The 17,619-nt window shown below is 49.9% G+C and overlaps 1 protein-coding gene across 1 annotated transcript in view; it reads right to left on the reverse strand.

Annotated features, from left to right (window-relative positions):
• Ppargc1b (PPARG coactivator 1 beta) overlaps positions 1 to 17,297 on the reverse strand; it is a 109,835-nt gene extending 92,538 nt beyond the window's left edge. The window contains exon 1 of the mRNA XM_029472067.1: positions 17,162 to 17,297. Within this exon, the coding sequence (XP_029327927.1) occupies positions 17,162 to 17,239 (78 nt within the window). The 5' untranslated portion in view covers positions 17,240 to 17,297. The remainder of the gene's footprint in view (positions 1 to 17,161) is intronic.
• Positions 17,298 to 17,619: the final 322 nt, after the last annotated feature.

Genomic DNA, 17,619 nt, shown 5'->3' on the forward strand with positions numbered 1-17,619 from the left:
AGATTTCTGAGTTCGAGGCCAACCTGGTCTACAAAGTGAGATCCAGGACAGCCAGGGCTATACAGAGAAACTGTCTCGAAAAAGCAAACAACAACAACAACAAAACCAAAAACAAAAAGAAAACAAAAAAACAAACCAAAAAAAGGACCAAACAAACAAACACAAACAAACAAACCAAAACTCTATCAACAGATCATCTCAGCAGAGAAGAGCTTTCTTCCTCTGTGGATTCCTCTTTGCTCTCTCCTCCCTCTCCTGATTGTCTCTTCACCCCATGCTACAGCACAGCCATGGTGTGCCCCGCACCCTCCCTGCTCCCCCCCCATACCCCCCTTCTATCCTCCAGGCTTCAGAAGTCAGTCTGAGCATAGAACAGGGTCAGATTTCTATGGGTCTACTCTGACTCTAAGGAGAGGGACCTCTGGCCCACAGCCACCCTTCCACATATACAGCACAGAAGGCACAGCCACAAGCTATAGAGGGGCATTGCCACATTCCTGCTGAGGGATAGACCAAGAAGCTTGAGCCAGCCAGGCAGCCTCTCTTTCCTCCACTAGGACAAAGATTAAGTGCTAAAGCAGGCTGAAAGCCCAAGGCTCTGCAGGGCAGGTACAGGGGCCACACCCATAGGATAGGGAGGTGTTGCCTAACCCCCGGGGGAGAAAGTGGCCTGAGGTCACTGGGGCACTGGGGCACAGTAGCATATTGCTGTGACCTGTGATTCTGGGACAGGGCTCTAGCCACGCTTGCTTACTGAGCCTTGAGGGCTTGATTGGTCAATCAAGGCGCTGGATATCTCAGTGGAACCCTCACCCTAAGACCTAGGCCTTCCTGTAAAAAAAAAAAAAAATGGGGTGAGGTATGTATTGCCCAGCCTACTGGCATAGCTTGAGGGAGTCGATCATTCAAAGAACTATTATAAGCATGAAGGAGTTCCCAGATCTAACCCCAGCCATAAAGATTAACCCAACGTGAATCAAATTCCTCAAGGTAAGGCTGAAAGTTTCAAAAGGCCTAGGAGACAAAAGGCTTCATGGCACTGGATTTAGAAGTAACCACGATTTCTTTTCACGGTGCCACGGGTAGAAAAGAAACGGATAAACTGCATCTTCATGAAAATTCCAAGAGCAAAAAAAGGAAGCCCGCCCCCCCCCAAAAAAAAAAGTAGAAAAGATTTGCAAATTAAATCCCTGATAAGGAGTGAGTGTTTTGGTTTGGGTTTTGGTTCTGGTCTGAGTCAGTTTCACTATGTAGACCAGGCTGACCTGGAACTCACAGAGCCTGTTGGGATTGAGGCCTGCACCACCATGGCCCAGCTCAGGATTAATACTTTGAAAGCCATCAAGTGAAAGCGATGACCTTCAAGCAATCTGATTTAAACATGAGCAAAGGACCAGAAAGAAGCTGGGTGTTGTGGTCTACACTTAGCTTCCTAACACTTGGAGGGAGAAACAGGAGGATCCAAAATAGTCCTAGGTTAACCTTGCCTAGATAGTGAGTTTGAATCAAGCCTGGGCTACAAGAGACCCTGCTTTTAAGATACAAGCGAAGACTTGAATAGTTACTTCTCCATAGAAGATATTTGAATAGCCAATAAGTACTCCAAAAGATGCTGAATCAGGAGGGGAATACAGTCAAAACTACAAGGAGGTACTGGCTAGAATGGCTACTATCAAAACCTAGGAAATGGCCAGTGGGGTAGCATGTGGAAAAACTGGAAGCCTTGCTCACTGTCAGTGGGAATGGAAAATGGTGCAGCTGCTGTGTAAAGTGTGGCGGTTACTCAAAAATTAAAAATAGAATTGACACAGGATCCAGCAGTTCCATTTCTGTGTATACCCAAAAGAACTGAAAGCACATTCGCAAGGCTGCTATCTTTATACCCATGCTCACGGCCCCTTCCTTTATAACAGGCACAGCGGGGAAGCAATCTAAACCGACAAATGAATGGAGAGGCAAAATATGGGCACATCCACACAATGGAATATTATTCTGCCTTAAAAAGGACAAATTCTGACCCATGTGGGTAAACATTTGAGGGGAAGATGTAGTAAGTGAAACAATTGGTTCAACAAAAGGATACATACAGTAACCAAATTCCAAGCCAGAAAAGGAAAGTAACAGCAGAGGGTTGATGTTTAGTGGGTACAAAGTTTCAGTTTTACAGGATAAAAAGAACTATAGAGATGGACTGGCTGGTTGCACAAAATGATGAGTGCAGGGGTGTCACTGAGCTGGACACTGAACAAGTAGCTAAGATAGTAAATTGTATCGGTATTTTGCTACAGTAAAAAGGAAAGAAAGGAGAAAGAGAAGGAAGGAAGGAAGATTGAGTAAATGTGGAATATGTGTCACGGTTTAGTCTAGGTCCATAAGATGCCACAGCCACCGCTCTGACAAACATCAGTCCTGTAGACCCTGGTGCCCAGAGGGGAAACGGACAACCGAGAAGGCACACACTGGAGCTGCAGAAATGGCTCAGTGGTTACGCATACTGGATGCTCTTCCAGAGGATATAAGTTGTATTCCCAGCACCCACGTGGTGACACCTTGTAACTCCAGTTCCAGGGGCCCCAACATCCTCTGGACTCTTGGGCACCAGGCACACATGTGGTAGACAGACAAACAGACACAAAACACCCATATGCATAAAAGAGTAAAAATTTGTTTTAAAAAGAAGATACACATTAATAAACCAGAGTGTCCTAAAGTGCTTTAAATGAAAAGATTGGGTCTTGGGGTAGACAACGGGGAGGAGAGTAGGCTCTGAGACAGCCTGTCTGAGAAGTTACCTGGGAGTCTAGAGGCAAGAGTGACTTCAGGGAAGAACATTCAGGTAGAGAGGACAACAGGCATAAAGGTCCCACCACAGCATAGTCCTAACTTGGGCTCTATCATGCCTACTGGCAAAAACAGCACTGGTGGGAGGCAGGGGTGCAGAGAAGACAGTACCCTGGGGATCAGATACGGACTCTGGTCCCTTGCTCCTCTAAACTTCTGTATGGCTGCAACCATGACCAACACCCTCTAATCTTTAAGGATCTTGACAACTAAAAGAACTGCAGGCAGAGAGGGTCTGCAGGTAGCATGCACCCCCTCCAGCTTCCTCCTTTCCAACCCACTCACCTCTTAAAATAATCCTACCTTCCATGAGTGTCCCCACATGTGGGTATGTGGTTGATGATGGAGGAGAGCAGATGTGGGGGATTTGAGGGTTGTTCGATTTGATTTGATTTTTTTTAGACTTATTTTTATGTGTATGTTTTACCGACATGTATGTCCATGCGCCCTGTTCGTGTCTGGTACCTGTGGAGGTCAGAAGCGTGCTTCAGATCCCCTGGGACTGGAGTTATGGATCGTTATGAGCCACCACGTGGCTGCTGGAAACCAGACCCAGGTCCTCTAATGGGAGCAATGCTCTAAACTGTGGAGCCACCTCTCCAACCCCAGTAGGCACAAAATGTTGAGACTGCAGCATCTGGTCAAATCCATTTCCAGCGCCAGCCTCATTTCCCCACCCACAAAGTGGAATATGACAAGCAAGGAGAAGAAGCAAGGGCACCTAGGGAAGCCAACCTGCTTAAACCAGGCACTCCCGTGGCTCCTCCACTTACTCCCAGTCACTTCTAAATGAAGGGTTAGGTACCCAGCATTCTAAACAGAATGCCAGAAAGACAGAACAGGGAGGAAACCCACAGGGTTAATACCAGACACTCTACAAATAGTATCTGGCCTTTTAGAACCAGGGGAATGATATTATCAGAGGGAACTTTTTAAGACATAGGACAAAAAAGGGATAGACATGGAAACACATAAGCAAACAAAGAGAAAGAAAGATGCGGAAGCTCTTGAGGCCAACACACACAGCGGGCCAATGTGTAATTAGAATGTCTTCCCTGCATAGCTGACTCTGATGCGCATGCATGGCTGGCGGCCACTCATGACTTCCTGAGCCTATAAGGTAAACCCCGACTATATATTCTTGCATGGGAGCAGGCTAATAGAGTTGCTATCTAACTCCTTAGATCACACAGCTAAAAGTCACAAAGCCTTACTAACCCAGGTCTGTAAGTCCCTAAGTTTACACCAGGTTTTGAAGGCAATTAGTACCTGCCTAGCACGTAGCCTGTGTTCTTTGTATCATCCCCAGAAGCCTGGAAAAAGCTGAGAGACAACATCTCATTTTCAGACTGCATTAATTCTCAAAGAAAAGTTGACAACTGACAACACCTTACCTATCTGGCGGCACAGAAGAACAACAGCTGCATACAAAGGACGTTACAGGAAGCCTAATAAATACTCTGACTGGTTTGGATAAACTTTTTTTTTTTTCTTTGTATTCAATAGGGTTTCTCTGTATAGCCTTGGCTCTCCTGGAACTCACTCTATAGACCAGATTGGCCTTGAACTCAGAGATCTGCTTGCCTCTGCCTCCTATGGGCTGGGACTAAAGGTGTGCACTGCCACCACTGCCCAGCTAGACTTTTATTTTCACAGGGCTTTGCTCTTCCTTGCTTCTGACAGAATACACCTTCCTTGGGGATGTTACACTGCAGATTTTCAGGGTAGAAAAGGGCTCATGTAGGCCTGTCCTGGCTTCAAACTTACTGTGTTGTCCAGAGAATGGGGACACTTCCCTGAGTTATGAGGATCTGGGAGCCCCCAGGGCTTGTCCCCAGGTGGACCACAGCCATACCCTGTAAATAGAAGAATTCCTACTAGGGGCTTAACATTTCACAAGGACATGCCCTAGGAAGGTGTGTTCTGATAGAGCACTGGAGATGCCACAAAGATCTTGTCTTTGAGCCTTCTGTGCATAAGGCATATCTTTGGTGACAAGGACATTGGCCCCTTGCAGTGGCTATTGCAATCTTTCTGTAGGTCCCACTCATTTACCGCAGCACAGCTCTGAGCACAAAGGCTGTAGCTGGTGAAGGGCCATCTTCTAGCATTTAACCAAGTTCACGGTAAGATCAAGCAAGAGTCAGGACAGCGTGGCACACAATGGGCTCTGAGGGACATCTTTCCTTACAAATCATTCCTCAGACCAAGTCCCCTCTCATCTATTCTTCCGACCCTGCCGCTGTCCTGCTTAGACGCCTCGAGCCACCCCATTCGAATGCTTTTTGTGCCCAGTTGGATTAGCCACACTGCAGATGTCAGGATCAAGGGCTTTGAAGCAGACACACCTAGTTTCCTATCCCAGCCCCGCCAACAAGAGCCAGGATCAGGTGATCTGGGGGCAGTGCCTGCAATTCCCTAAGTCTTTCTCTCAGGCATTAGAGTACCAACCTCACAGGCTGCTACTGCGGGATTAAAAAGATAATGGCCCTGAAGGTCCCAGCTTAGGCTCCTGCATATCAAGCAAATCCAAGTGGTTGCTATCTTGTGATTACCCTTAAAAAAAAGATAATGGTGACTAGCAAACCTCTTTGATGACTCTTAAGGCTTACCCAGTCAAACTCCTCATGTGGATTAGACAGCTAAAGCTTTCCTCGTTAGTCAGGCTCCTCATATGGGATGTTTGTGGTAGAGGGTGGGGGTGGGGTCTCGCTCTCAATGTTAGTGTCCACTTAGCAAGCAAGCCTGAGGCCCTAGGTTCCATCCCTAGCACCAAATCACAAAATGGAAACTCTCAGGATGGCAAAACACAGTGCAAAACCAAGGACTGTAAGTATAATGGGTTGTGGGATCACAGCAGAAAGGGCACTTCTGTGCGTGGGGATCAGAGCTGGTGGTATTTGAGCTGGGTATTGAAGAACACACTCGGAGATGAGGGCAATAAGGAGGGTCAGACCCCTCATGGCAGTGTCTCTTAGAAGCAACCAGTGAAAAGGGATTCTAGAACACCACCGGGCAACTCTATGTCAGCCTCAGTCTACCCAGTTGTAAAACGGGGCTTAGTAGAGACTGCTTGATGGGGTTCCTCCAAGGTTAATTGATTGTACAGGGGTAGAACTCATCACAGGGGCAAACAATCCCTTGGAAGGGCTAGACAGTGGTTATCTGTCCTCTTCCTCGTCGTTATTGCTGAAGGATAGGGTTGAAGATGAAGCCCATCTGGAAGCATCTAAAGCAAGAGGTCGTCGCATTCCGAATACTGTGCTTTTCTGCTTATCACAGCAGGTCACACAGCCTGGTTGACAAGTGAAGGTGTTAGCTGGGCATTTGAGACCTTGAAGGTCCTACCGGGAGGCCTGTTTCTGCAGGTCTTACTGGGTGGACTGCAGGGTTTTGCATCAGAAGATACTGTGACCTGAGATCTCCAGCAGCGTGAAGTCTGGGCCACCCTCAGTGCCAAGGAGCCATAACCGAGTCCTTCTCCATGTTGTAGGTACCACATTTCCCCACAAGGATCCTGAGACCAGAAATAAAGGCTCGAGCAGCCACGTTGCCACGGTTGTTTGCCATGGCAACATCAGGGAGGGACTCGTGGGCCGGCTGCTGCAACTGCTCAGGGCCTGGTTTCTAACGTCTCCTCTCTCCCTCTGGTAAATGACTGTGTTCTGCCAGGCAATCACAAGGAAAAAATATGGCTGCAGAGCTGTCAGGGAGTATTCATCTCAGCCAGGCAGGGCTTACCCAGCTAAGTATCCAGATAGCAGATCCCAGAAAGTGGAGTCCCTGCTATGTAGAGTCAGCCCTGGTAAGGAGACAGCAGTTCAGGGTTCCAGCTGGTCCCTGCTGTATGACCTGGAGGCATCTCATCTGTTCTTAAACCATTTCCTTACTTTGAGGTTTAATGTATATATATATATCCCTATAAGGTGATCCCTAAGGGACTCTGAGTCCCTCAAAAGCTCAAGATGACATTTGTATAATGCACATTTTCACCCCTGCGGCTGCCATCCCTGATGTGACAATCATTTATCAAGCACTTACTATGTCAAGGAGGCAAGCCTCTGTGTCCTCTGCAGTTATGCCATGTTTTCCTAAGACCACACAATTATCTCCTGATCCACATCTGAAGCAATGAGGCTGAGAGTGAGAGAGAGAGAGAGAGAGAGAGAGATCAAAACATTCGCTTGAGGTCACAGAGCTAAAAAGTGGGAAAGACCTGATTTAAAACATAGGCAGTGAAACCTTAAAGTCTGGGGTTCTTAGCCACTACCAGATATCCTCCCTTCATGCATCTCTCTTCAAGTGGCACCCAACTGGATTTGGTTTTCTGAAAGCCAGCATGGCAACAGTTGCTAAGGCACAATGGGACACTTCTTTAGATTTGCTTGCAGGAGAAGGAAAACAGGTTACTTAGACAGAGGAACTTCAGGACCAAAGACCTAGAGTTGGGGGCGGGGGGAGACACCCAGCATCTGTACTCTGTCTCTTCATATAGAAGGCTATATACCAAACATCGCTGCATTCCTCACTGTCTCTGGCCATTTGCACTATAAGACCTTAAAGTCCATGACAGTATGCTACTACCACACCCTTTGGCAGATGAAAATGCAAAGATACAAGCAAATCCTTCTCCAAGGCCATACATAGGGTCTACTGTCCCCAGAGTCCAGTCCCAGAACCTTTCTTCTGGAACAATCAGGGCAAAGATTGATTGCCCTGGTTCAGACACTATATCCATGGCAAGACTGTGGGGCTAACTCGTCAGTGACTTTACCTCCCCATTTGTAAGTCTCTCTCTCTCTAGATCCTGTGGCAACTCAGTGTCCTAGGAAAGAGCAGAGCGGGGTCCCAGGAGCTCAGCTGCCACCCAAAGCCTGTCGACCAGACCTCAATCTGAGATCCATCTCTGGGATGAGCCTGTAAGCCAGGCTGTTGACCATGACATCTCTTCATACCTTCTCCATCTCCCACACCAGAGGATCTGAGTGTCTAGTGAGAGGATCCATGTAGGTCAACCACAAACAGTGCACATGTGTGGTCTCAGGGATTTAGGGATGTGAGAACAGGAAGAAAATCCTAGTCCAGGGTCCGACATATACCACCCAGAGCTCAGCAGTAGTATCTCTGAGAAGACTTCCTGCTCTACCCTCCCTCTGAACCAAGATACCCTTTCTCATGCTAGACAAGACCCAGACCCTCTAGGCACCTCAGGCCCCCTTTTCTGTGAAAGGCAGGCTGGATATAATGTTCTCTTAGGGCCCTCCCGAAGCAAGGAAGAAAGGAAGCTGCTCAGAGTTCAAATTCTGCACCAGCCACTGGGCCAGCTGTGAGATTTAACTAACCCAACCTCTCTGTGTCTTGGTTTCGTAATTCAAAAATGGAGACTACACAACCAGCCTCCAGCATCACTGCAGGAAGCCCGTCCTCATCAGGACCATATGTTCACAGATACTGAGCCACTCAAATGAAAGATGCGGTGTGCAGCATATGTCATGATGCCCTGATATTGCTGATAATGAAGCAAGGTGTGCTGAGGGCCTGGGGAGTCCACTAAAAACTTTATAGGTACTGTCTCCACTAGTCATCATCATGGGTACCATACTGATGACCTGTGAGGAAAGCTTGTCCAGATACCATGGCAGAAGGCAAACTCTGCCTAAGTAAAGGAGACTTACATGACTTCTCAAAGAAGACAGGCTCTCAGGCAGGGGCTTAAAGCTCAGGTTGGCTAGAAGGAGAGATATTACGATGACAGCAGGGGCAGTAGCCTTTCTCCAGAACTCTAAGACACAGTGAAAACCAATGGGTGCCCTGCTCCCAAGAGAGCATATGCCACCATAGTGTGGAAGCCCTAACCTCTGCTGTCCACTGGGTGTGCCTGTTCTCCAACAGACAAAGCTCCATCTTTATAGTGCTGAATATCCAGGAGAAATTTCCTAAAGAATATTATCTGTGGCCTGTATAAGGGTTGAAGTAGCACTGGTCCACTAGGCAAGCAAGGTGCTATTGTTTGATTTGCAACTACTCTTTACAAGAATTGAGGCTGTCTGATAAGAATGCTCTATGAGATGGCAATATGTCATTAAGAGTTATTTTTTTTAAAAAAAAAATAGAGTTATTTATCTTATTGCTATGTTCCTTGAACATAATAATACTATGTTTTCTCCACATGGTTTGTGAACTACCTAGACTCAGGCTCTTGGACACTTTGGCAATGCCCAGTACATGGAGCGGGTCTTAAATCCAATCAAAACCCTGGTGGTTGCTCATATGGCATTTTTGCCACTATTGTATCAGTTTGTTTCTCAGGCATGTTGCTGTTGTAGGTTGTAGCGTTTGTAGCTACTTAAATCCAATGGTTCCCTTTCTCCTCCAGTGGTGTGGGGGATAAATTCTACACTAAGAATGCTGGTACTGAAGCTTCAAGTGTAGCACCAGCTCTGCTTTTCAAAGACACAGTGAATTAACACAGAAACCCACAACTGGACAATGAGCAGAGTATAAGAGCACTCAGTCCTAAATGGGAAGTCTCCATCAAATCCCTCTCTTCAAGGCTCAGGGATCCGTGTGGAAGAGAAGACAGAAAGATTGTAAGAGCCAGAAGTGATGGATGACTCCAAGGGAACAAGTCTTCCAGCAGAGCAGGATGGATGGACTCACAGAGACTGTAGCAGCACACAGAAGACCTGCAGACAGCAAGCCAGATGGGCTCCCATTCCTAAACAAGCAGCTATTTGCAATTGATACCTGCTGACAAAGGCAATATCAGTTCTCTCCAATGGAGGGTCACCCGTACTCTAGGGCAGGTCCATGCTCAGGAGTAGTTGACTGGCACAAAATAAATTCCATTTTGTTTTCTGCAGATGTGGGCTTTTTGTTTCATTTTTGTTTTGTTTTGGCAATTTTTTTTTTTTTTTTTTTTTTCTCTTTGGTTTTGGTTTTGGTTTTTATTGGAAGGGTTGAGAGCAAGATAGAAAGAAAGACCAAACATGGGCAGGTAGAGGGGGGAGGTGATCTGGGAAGAGTTAGGAAGAGAGAAAAACATGATCAAAATATATTGTATGGAAAAAAAAACCTGAGTAATAATTAAAAAAAAAAAAAAAAGGAAGCTCGTGTGACTTCCAGTAGTTAAGGAGGTTCCACAGTAGATAAACTACAGATCAGGATTCGAACTCAGTGGAGAACATTCCAGAGATCTGCAGGCCCAGCACACTGGAAAGCAGGGCTGAAGCCATTAGGTCTAAAGATGGGAGAATCCATACACAGCACAGCCAGGGGAGCTGACTCTTGCAGGTAAATAGAAATGGCCGGACAGACATGAGAACACAGCAAAGAACAGCATGAACCCAGGTCCCTGTGGGAAGTCTCCTAGCACATTCTGGGGTGAGCCTTAGAAGAGTATACATACTGTTATCCCCAGTTCTGTATCTCTACCGACTGAGGTTGGGGACATTTGTTCAAGGTCATGGCACTTGTAAGTCCTGATTTAAAACCTGGGTAAAGTCAACAACTCAGGTTAAATCCTGGCGCATAGGCTCCAACTTCAAGGACCTGATGCCCTTTGCACATCAGACTTCAAGTTTGGCTCTGATTTTAAAGTTGTAGGGGGCTGAGCCTTCAAAATATGAGAAGATGCAAAGAAATCTTAAATCACGTTACTACCCATTTACACCTACATATTGCATGATTGCAGTTACATGATACTCTGAAAAAGGCAAACCTGTGGACACAGTAAAAATACCAGAGGTTGGAGCAGCAGAAGCAAGGGCAAGGAAAGGCAGAGTGCAGAGGGCTCTTAGTGGACAGCCCTACAGTGCTGTGACGTACTGTCACTACACACTTGTCCCAGTCCACGGAATGTGATCACTAAGGAGTGAGCCCTGTGGTGAATGGTAGGGAGAGCTCTGCGCAATCGGAATGTATGGGTTGTCAGCTGTGAGAGTGGACTTCTGGTCAGGAACACAGACAACTGGGGAGACTGTGTATGTTGAGGGGAAGAGAAGGCTTCTACAGAAAAAAAAAAAAAAAAAAAAAAAAAAAAGTCTGTACTTGCTCTCAATTGTGTGACCAAGACCAAGGGTAAAAGAGAGAAGATACTGTCTGCTGTGGCAAAGCCTGGTAGCCGTTAGGGGAATCTGGCTGTAGATGGGACAAGGACTTAGGACAGGAGGGTGATTGAGAATGGAAAGGTCAGCCCAGTACAAAGGATTTCACATCCCAGTGGTGTCCAGAAGATGACTCTGAGCTGTTCCTCTGCCTTGGTGAGTCAGAAGGAAACTGGCTGTGAGCATCTGTATCACCTTCATATAGCTCAAATGAAATGATGCTTCTCTTTTAACAAAAGCAATGATTGCAGTCCAGGACTGGGGGCACTGTAATTCTGGCTATCCTGGACACTGAGGCAGGAGGATCACGGATTGAAGGCCAGCTTGAGCCACTTAGTGAGACCCCATTTCAAAATAAAAAGTCAAAAGAGGGCTAGGAGTGGGGCTCTGTGATAGAATGCTTGTCTAGCCCTTTCAAGGCCCTATGTGCAACCCCCTGCCCCCACCCCCCGGATGGCAAACCAATCACCCAAAAGACTGCATGTACAGGACCAGCTCAAAATTTAAACCTCCCCCATTAAAGGGCTTCAGTGAGAAAACTCCACGTTGTAGAAGGTCAATGCTCATTTTACATCCATTATTTTTATTCCTGACAGGGTGTGTTAGCCCCATTTCACAGGTTGAGAAACTGAGGCCTGGAGCAACAGAAGTACTTTAGTACCAAGGCAGTGTGAATAGACTGGCAAGGCAGTGAGTTCTTAGAGACCATGAAACCTTTCGGACTGTAAAACAATTCCTAGGTCATACGGACCTTTGTGAGGAAGAAATGTAATGGTGCCAACTGATGGCTCGGCAAAGACCATGTGACCGGGAGGGCGCTCTATAAATGCTGCTGCTTAGGAAGGGAAGACAGCTGTTAGCGCTGCAATGCTCTTGTCATGACCTCACTTCCAAGCCTGAGGCCCCATCTGCGGGGCCGCTTCTGGCTCAAGCCAGTGCTCCATCTAAAGGAGAGGGAAGGAAAAGGGTGACTCATAGCCTAGTGTAGTGTAGTTCCTGGCTGACCGGCACCAGTTGGAGAGAGGAGGCCCCAAGGCCAGGGGGAAACACGAGCCCCAGGTGCCCAACTGCTAGGCTGGGTTTCTTAGCCATGCTTACTCACCAGCATCAGCCAGAGGGGCCAAAGAAAGTGGGGCTCGGGCCTCTGGGGAGCGTGCCCCCAGATGTACTCAGAAGAAGTTACCCTGCCCCCAGTCCATGCAGGCCAAAGGTGGGCAAGCCTCCACACAACTGCAACTCTGACTTGGATAGCAGCTGGCCCTGGCTTCAGTGGCAGTGGAGATCGAATTATCCCAGACCTATCAAGGAGCACTGGGACTTCAAGTTGTTTCTCCAGTCCTCCCTGTGCCCAGGACACCTCAGTGTGCTCAGGTCCCTCTTAACAAAGATCCATCTGCCAAGTAGGACCCAACCATGGTACTGTACGGAACCAGAAGGGAGTGATTGTCCATGGGAAGGGGTTGAGCATGGGGTGCAGAGGAAGCCCTGAGTGAACGTAGGTTGTTGGCATGGTTACAACGCAGACCCATAGGAAAATGGCAAAGCACCCTGCACCGCTCCACCCCCATCAGTGGGGGGCTCTGAAGCATGGCAAAGCCTTCCTGGGGGTCCAAGTGTGAATGTTGACAATGAGGCCAGAAAACGTCCACCCTAGTCGTCTTCCCTTAGATACTACAGTCTGAAGACTGTTCCCCAAGGAAGATGGCTCCTACCAAAGGTAGCTAAACCTGGCCCCTTGATACAGAAACAGGCCATAAATCCCACCTCCTTGATTTGGCTGTATGCAATAAATGCCACCTCACTATACCACTGTATATAATACACTCTGAGCATCTGAGGGTTTCTCCATCAGAGAGCCCCATCCACCGGATCCCAGTCATTTCTGTGTCTCCATGTGTCCCTCTTCATTCCCTCACTGCCCTAGTCAGGTTAAGTTCCTGGAGCCATGCAAGGGGGCAGCCACTGAACATCAAAGAAACGCACATGAACGGCAAGAGTAACAAAGTATATTGTTGACCGAATTCGTAGAATACAAATGGCATGAATAACTGGGGTATGGCCAGCCAGGCGTTTCCACACAATGCTGATGAGTGTGTAAATGAATGCAATCTCTCTAGAAGACGATTTCCTTATGTGTTTACCAAATGCCTGCGTGGTTCCTTTGACAGAGCAATTTCCCTTCTAGGAATATAAATGAAGGAAAGAACACATGTACACAAATATATTTGTTTCGGCGTTGCTCACAGTAGGATAAACGAAAGCAACCAAGCAACAGCAGAGGATTGATTGACACATGTTGACTCAACGTCCCATGAAATACTATACAGCCATTAAGATATTAGGCACAATATTTATTGATGAGGAAAGATGTTCACAGCATATTGTGAGGAGGAGAAAAAAAAAGCAAGTTACAAAACAGTGTGCTTGCAAGATACAAATTAGTATAACAGAATAACTTCATTTATCATTTTCTTCCCCCCCTCCCCCAAATAACTGGTCTATATGAATACGAAAGAAAAAAAAACATCTAGAGATACATAGACTTTAAAGCAGCTATCTTTGGATAATATTACATATTTCTGGACTGGTGAGAGGGCTCAGCAGGCAAAGGCTGACGACCTGAGTTCAATCTCCATGTCCCATTTTGTGGAAGAGAACAAAGTTCTGTACCTCGTGGCATCCTCTGGCCTCCACACACATGCCGAGCACACACATGCAAACACACATACAAAATTAGCTAATTTAAACAAATGTAAGATATTAAACATGACTCCCTTTTCACGACACTGTTTTCTAACACTGTTAAAATTATTTTTAAATAAGGGTTGGACTTGCTGATTTATAATGTCCTTGTCGTCTCTGACACTGTCACAGTTCTTCCAGGCTCTCAAGTGACTTCAAATAATTCCTTTATTTGCTGGGCTTCCCACATGGCCTTTGGAGTCAAGGCTTTTGCTAGCAGCTGTAGACCTTGACAATGCCCCCTCTCCCATGTTCACTGCCCAGCTGTCTTCTCTGTCAGTCCATGAGCTTGTCTGGCAAGGCTCAGCTGTACCCCTATTTGTAGTCCATGTACCTCATCAAGAACCAGGCAAAGGGGCATTGCTCAGCATGGTGACAGGTGCCATATGGGCACACAAAGATAAAAGACTCAACTTGGATCCTACTGGATAGACTCAAACACATAAAGTGCTTGGCTTTATAACGAACTATGAAAGGCAGAAGAGCGAGCAGGGCAAGCTGGCAAGAAGGCCTACTAAGGGAGAAAGCCATGCGGGATGGTGGGCAAAGGCCCACTAAGCAAGGGGTACAGCTGGAAGAAAAGCGAAGCCAGCATAGAGGTCTTTGGAACCTAATCTTCAAACATTTCCAAAACGCTTCCCCAAGCCTCGTTCTGATAAATGGCTACTTTGGCCCCAACGAATAAACGTTAAGTCTCTCAAACAGTTCTCTATAATCTAAGCCTGGGTTAGCCACCAAAGACAAGAAGAACTCTTTGGGGGACAGAGACAATCCACTTTCCCCAACCCTCCCGAGGGGGAGAGCTGGGGGGAGGGGAGGGTCTGGGAAGGGCTGTGGGGAAGAAGCTGGACAGCCAGACAGCTCACATGCAAACACAGGCTCACCCCCACCAGCAGGCCTCTGGCTTCTCCGTCAGCACCACACCGGCCCCATTGGACAGATGGAGAAACACGGCTGGAGAGTTAAAATGGCTTGCTCCAGGATCACCCAGCCAGAGAGCGGGGAAGGTGACTCCACTCAGGCCTTCTGACTCCAAGTCCAGTGCTATTTCGAGGTAACACACAGGACCTGGAGTCAGGAGCCCTGGGTGGCTCTGTCACCCCCTGGCTGAGTGGTCGTGGACAAGCAGTTCACCCCTCGCAGCCTCTTCCCCAACTGTAAAATGAGGCGGCGGGCTGCCCCGCCCATTCCCGCTCAGCTCTGAGCCTTCTAGGGGCGGCTGCAAAGCTCCTGGTATCAATTACATTTCCCAAGTTGGCCCGGCAAAGATCACCCGGGAGATCTTCGGCCTATCACGTGATTAAGTTAAAAGGGGGGGGGGAACAAACTTCCCAAATTAACTTTCACTGCACTGCTTCTGCTGACAACTGATTACCCAATTTTCCAGATTTCTTGGGTGAAGCTAGGAAATTACCCTACTGAGTGGGATAGGCTGGTGGCTAAAAGGGCAAACAGTTAATTAATTATCGGTGAGCCAAACACCAAAAGCTAGAGTTAAAGTCGAGGGTCCTGTCCAGAGCAGACAATCTTGGTATGTGTGAAGGAGTCTCACTGGCTATTTTGGGCCTGTTCTACTCGGTTCTTAAGTGTAGAGATATGGACACGACTCCAGGCAATCGAGATCTGGGGTGCAGGTCTTCTCCGGGACCCCCATGCCCCTACCACCTCCAGCCCTGGTTCCACGCTGTCCACTCCCGGGGTGCTAAGGCCCGCCTTGGGCAGACATAAACACCGGGCGTGTGACCGTGCCCGGCGACGCTGCCGGGCGCTCCACTGCAGTTTCGTCAGAGGTAAAGGTACGCGCCCGGCGCGCGCGGCGTGTGCACAGGCTCAGGGGACACACACACACACACACACACACACACACACACCCGCGCACAGCCCGCTCATTAACACCCCCTCCCGACCTGAAGAAGCGCGATCACTCGCCACCATCCCCTTGGGCCTCTGCTATGAACCCACCCGAGAGCGCGCCAGCCACACACCACGCGGCCCCCGCGGCTCCGGGACGCCACGGCGTTTGCAGAGAGCTACGGCCCGCCGTCTCCCGCGCGTGGCGGGCTCCCTCTCGGCGACACCCCCGCAACGACGCCTGTCCTAGTCGCCAGCCTCAATTTGCCACCGGGAGGCTTCCCGGAGCAGAACGTCTCTCGGCCGCTGCGTCCCCCCTCCAAGTCGCGTCTCACCGCAAGGAGTCAGCTTGCAAGCCTCTCCCCGCCCACCCGGTCCCATGACAGCTGCTACCGCCCAAAGACTGGTAGATTCTAACCAGAAGCAAAGTTTCCCTCTCTCCTCCCCCCTCCCGCCCCCCCCCTCCGCCTTCCCCTCCCTCCCAGTGTTATGCAAAACGGGCCGGCACAAACGCTTCCACACCAGGTACTCAGCTTGTCCCCGCGAGTCCCACGGGTTTCCGCCTTGCAGCCCCTCTCCGGACCCAGGCGTGTCCCCGCATCCGGGGTCTCCTCCCAGGCTCCGTCACATCCCCAGCCTCTGGGGAGACACACAGCCAGGAGCTGGGAGCAAAAGCCCTAACTCGGGAGCCAAACTTTAGGCTTGCAACAGGCACGGGCTAGAGGGGGAAACGGAGGAAGAGGTGGAGGCCCCCCACGCCGCGTGCACACATGTTCCCGCAACTGCTTGTCCTAGCAGCAAACCCCATTTTATTCTCCAAGCCCACAGCTTCCTCGTCCTCGCTCCCGAACACCAGAGCATACACTCCTGTCATGCGCTTGTAGCCGGTGAGGCTCCCAGCCTTAGCCAGAGCCCGGGACGCCGCCTCACCTTCCCTTCCCCCTGCATCGTGGAGCGCGCGCCGGGGACGCGCGCCGCAGGGGGACCCAGGCACCCCCTAGATAGTCCTTCCGCCCGGATCCTGCCTTCCTCGCTCCTAACGGGTCTTCTCCGGATAGTGAGAGCTGGAAGACGCAATCTCCGCCCGCATGTCCACGTGCCCTGTCGACCCCTATTCCCCTAGCCAGCAACTGACAGGAAACTCTGCGCTGCCGGAGCAGGTGGGGGGCTATGGGGTACCCGATGCTGGAGAACCAGGGGACTCCAGGACTACCGATCGCCTCCCTTAGCCCCGCCACAAGTGCACGTGAAAGTACGGCAGCAAGTGCCGGGCGCCGAGGACGCGCCTACAACACCCAGAGCCAGCCTTTAGGGATCCCCCGACCCTGGCTGGATTCTACCTGCCGGAGGAATTGTAGTACCCCTCAACTTTGCCAGTGGGGGACAGTAGACTCTAGGTGGCCCTGGCTGTGTCCCCCAATGCTACAGCATGCGCCGGCGACCTGCAGCTCGCTACGCCTGTAACGGAGCGCAGCACAGGCACGTGGAAGGGGGGGCTCTGCAGCCTGAACCCCCCGATCACCCCGGTGCGCCCACCGCTGCGCTCGTTCCCTCTGCAGCTGCGGCTGCAGCCCCGCGGCTCTGCACCCTCGTCCCTGGCCTGCGTTCCCTGCTGGCAGTACCTGCGTGTCAGAGAGATAGTTGAGGAAGAAGGACGAGAGCTCTTCATCCAGCAGCGCGCCGCAGTCGTTCCCCGCCATCTTCCAGCCGCGGCTGCAGCGTGCGGCGGAGTCAGCGCCGAGCCCGCCCGGGGGAGGGAGCGAGCGAGCGAGCAAGCGAGCGAGGAGGAGGGAGGAGGCTGCCCGGCGGGCGGGTGGAGGGCGGAGCTCCGGCCCCCGGCTGCGGCAGGCGGGCTGGCTGCGGGGGCGGGGCCGCGCGAGCCTGGGGTCGCACCCCCGGCTTTTCCTGCTCCTAGTCTGGCGCAGGGACCAGGTCTCGCAGCCCCCCACAGGGGGAAAAAAAAGAAAGCTCCGGCAGCCAGGTGGCGGTGCCCGGGCCAGCAGCCGGGTGCCTGCGCAGCAATGCGGGCACCCCCTCCTTACTGCTAGAGCGAATCACGTTGCGTTAGCGCTGGGCGGGC

Source organism: Mus caroli, chromosome 18, assembly GCF_900094665.2.
Source record: "Mus caroli chromosome 18, CAROLI_EIJ_v1.1, whole genome shotgun sequence".
Classification (NCBI taxonomy): domain Eukaryota; kingdom Metazoa; phylum Chordata; class Mammalia; order Rodentia; family Muridae; genus Mus; species Mus caroli.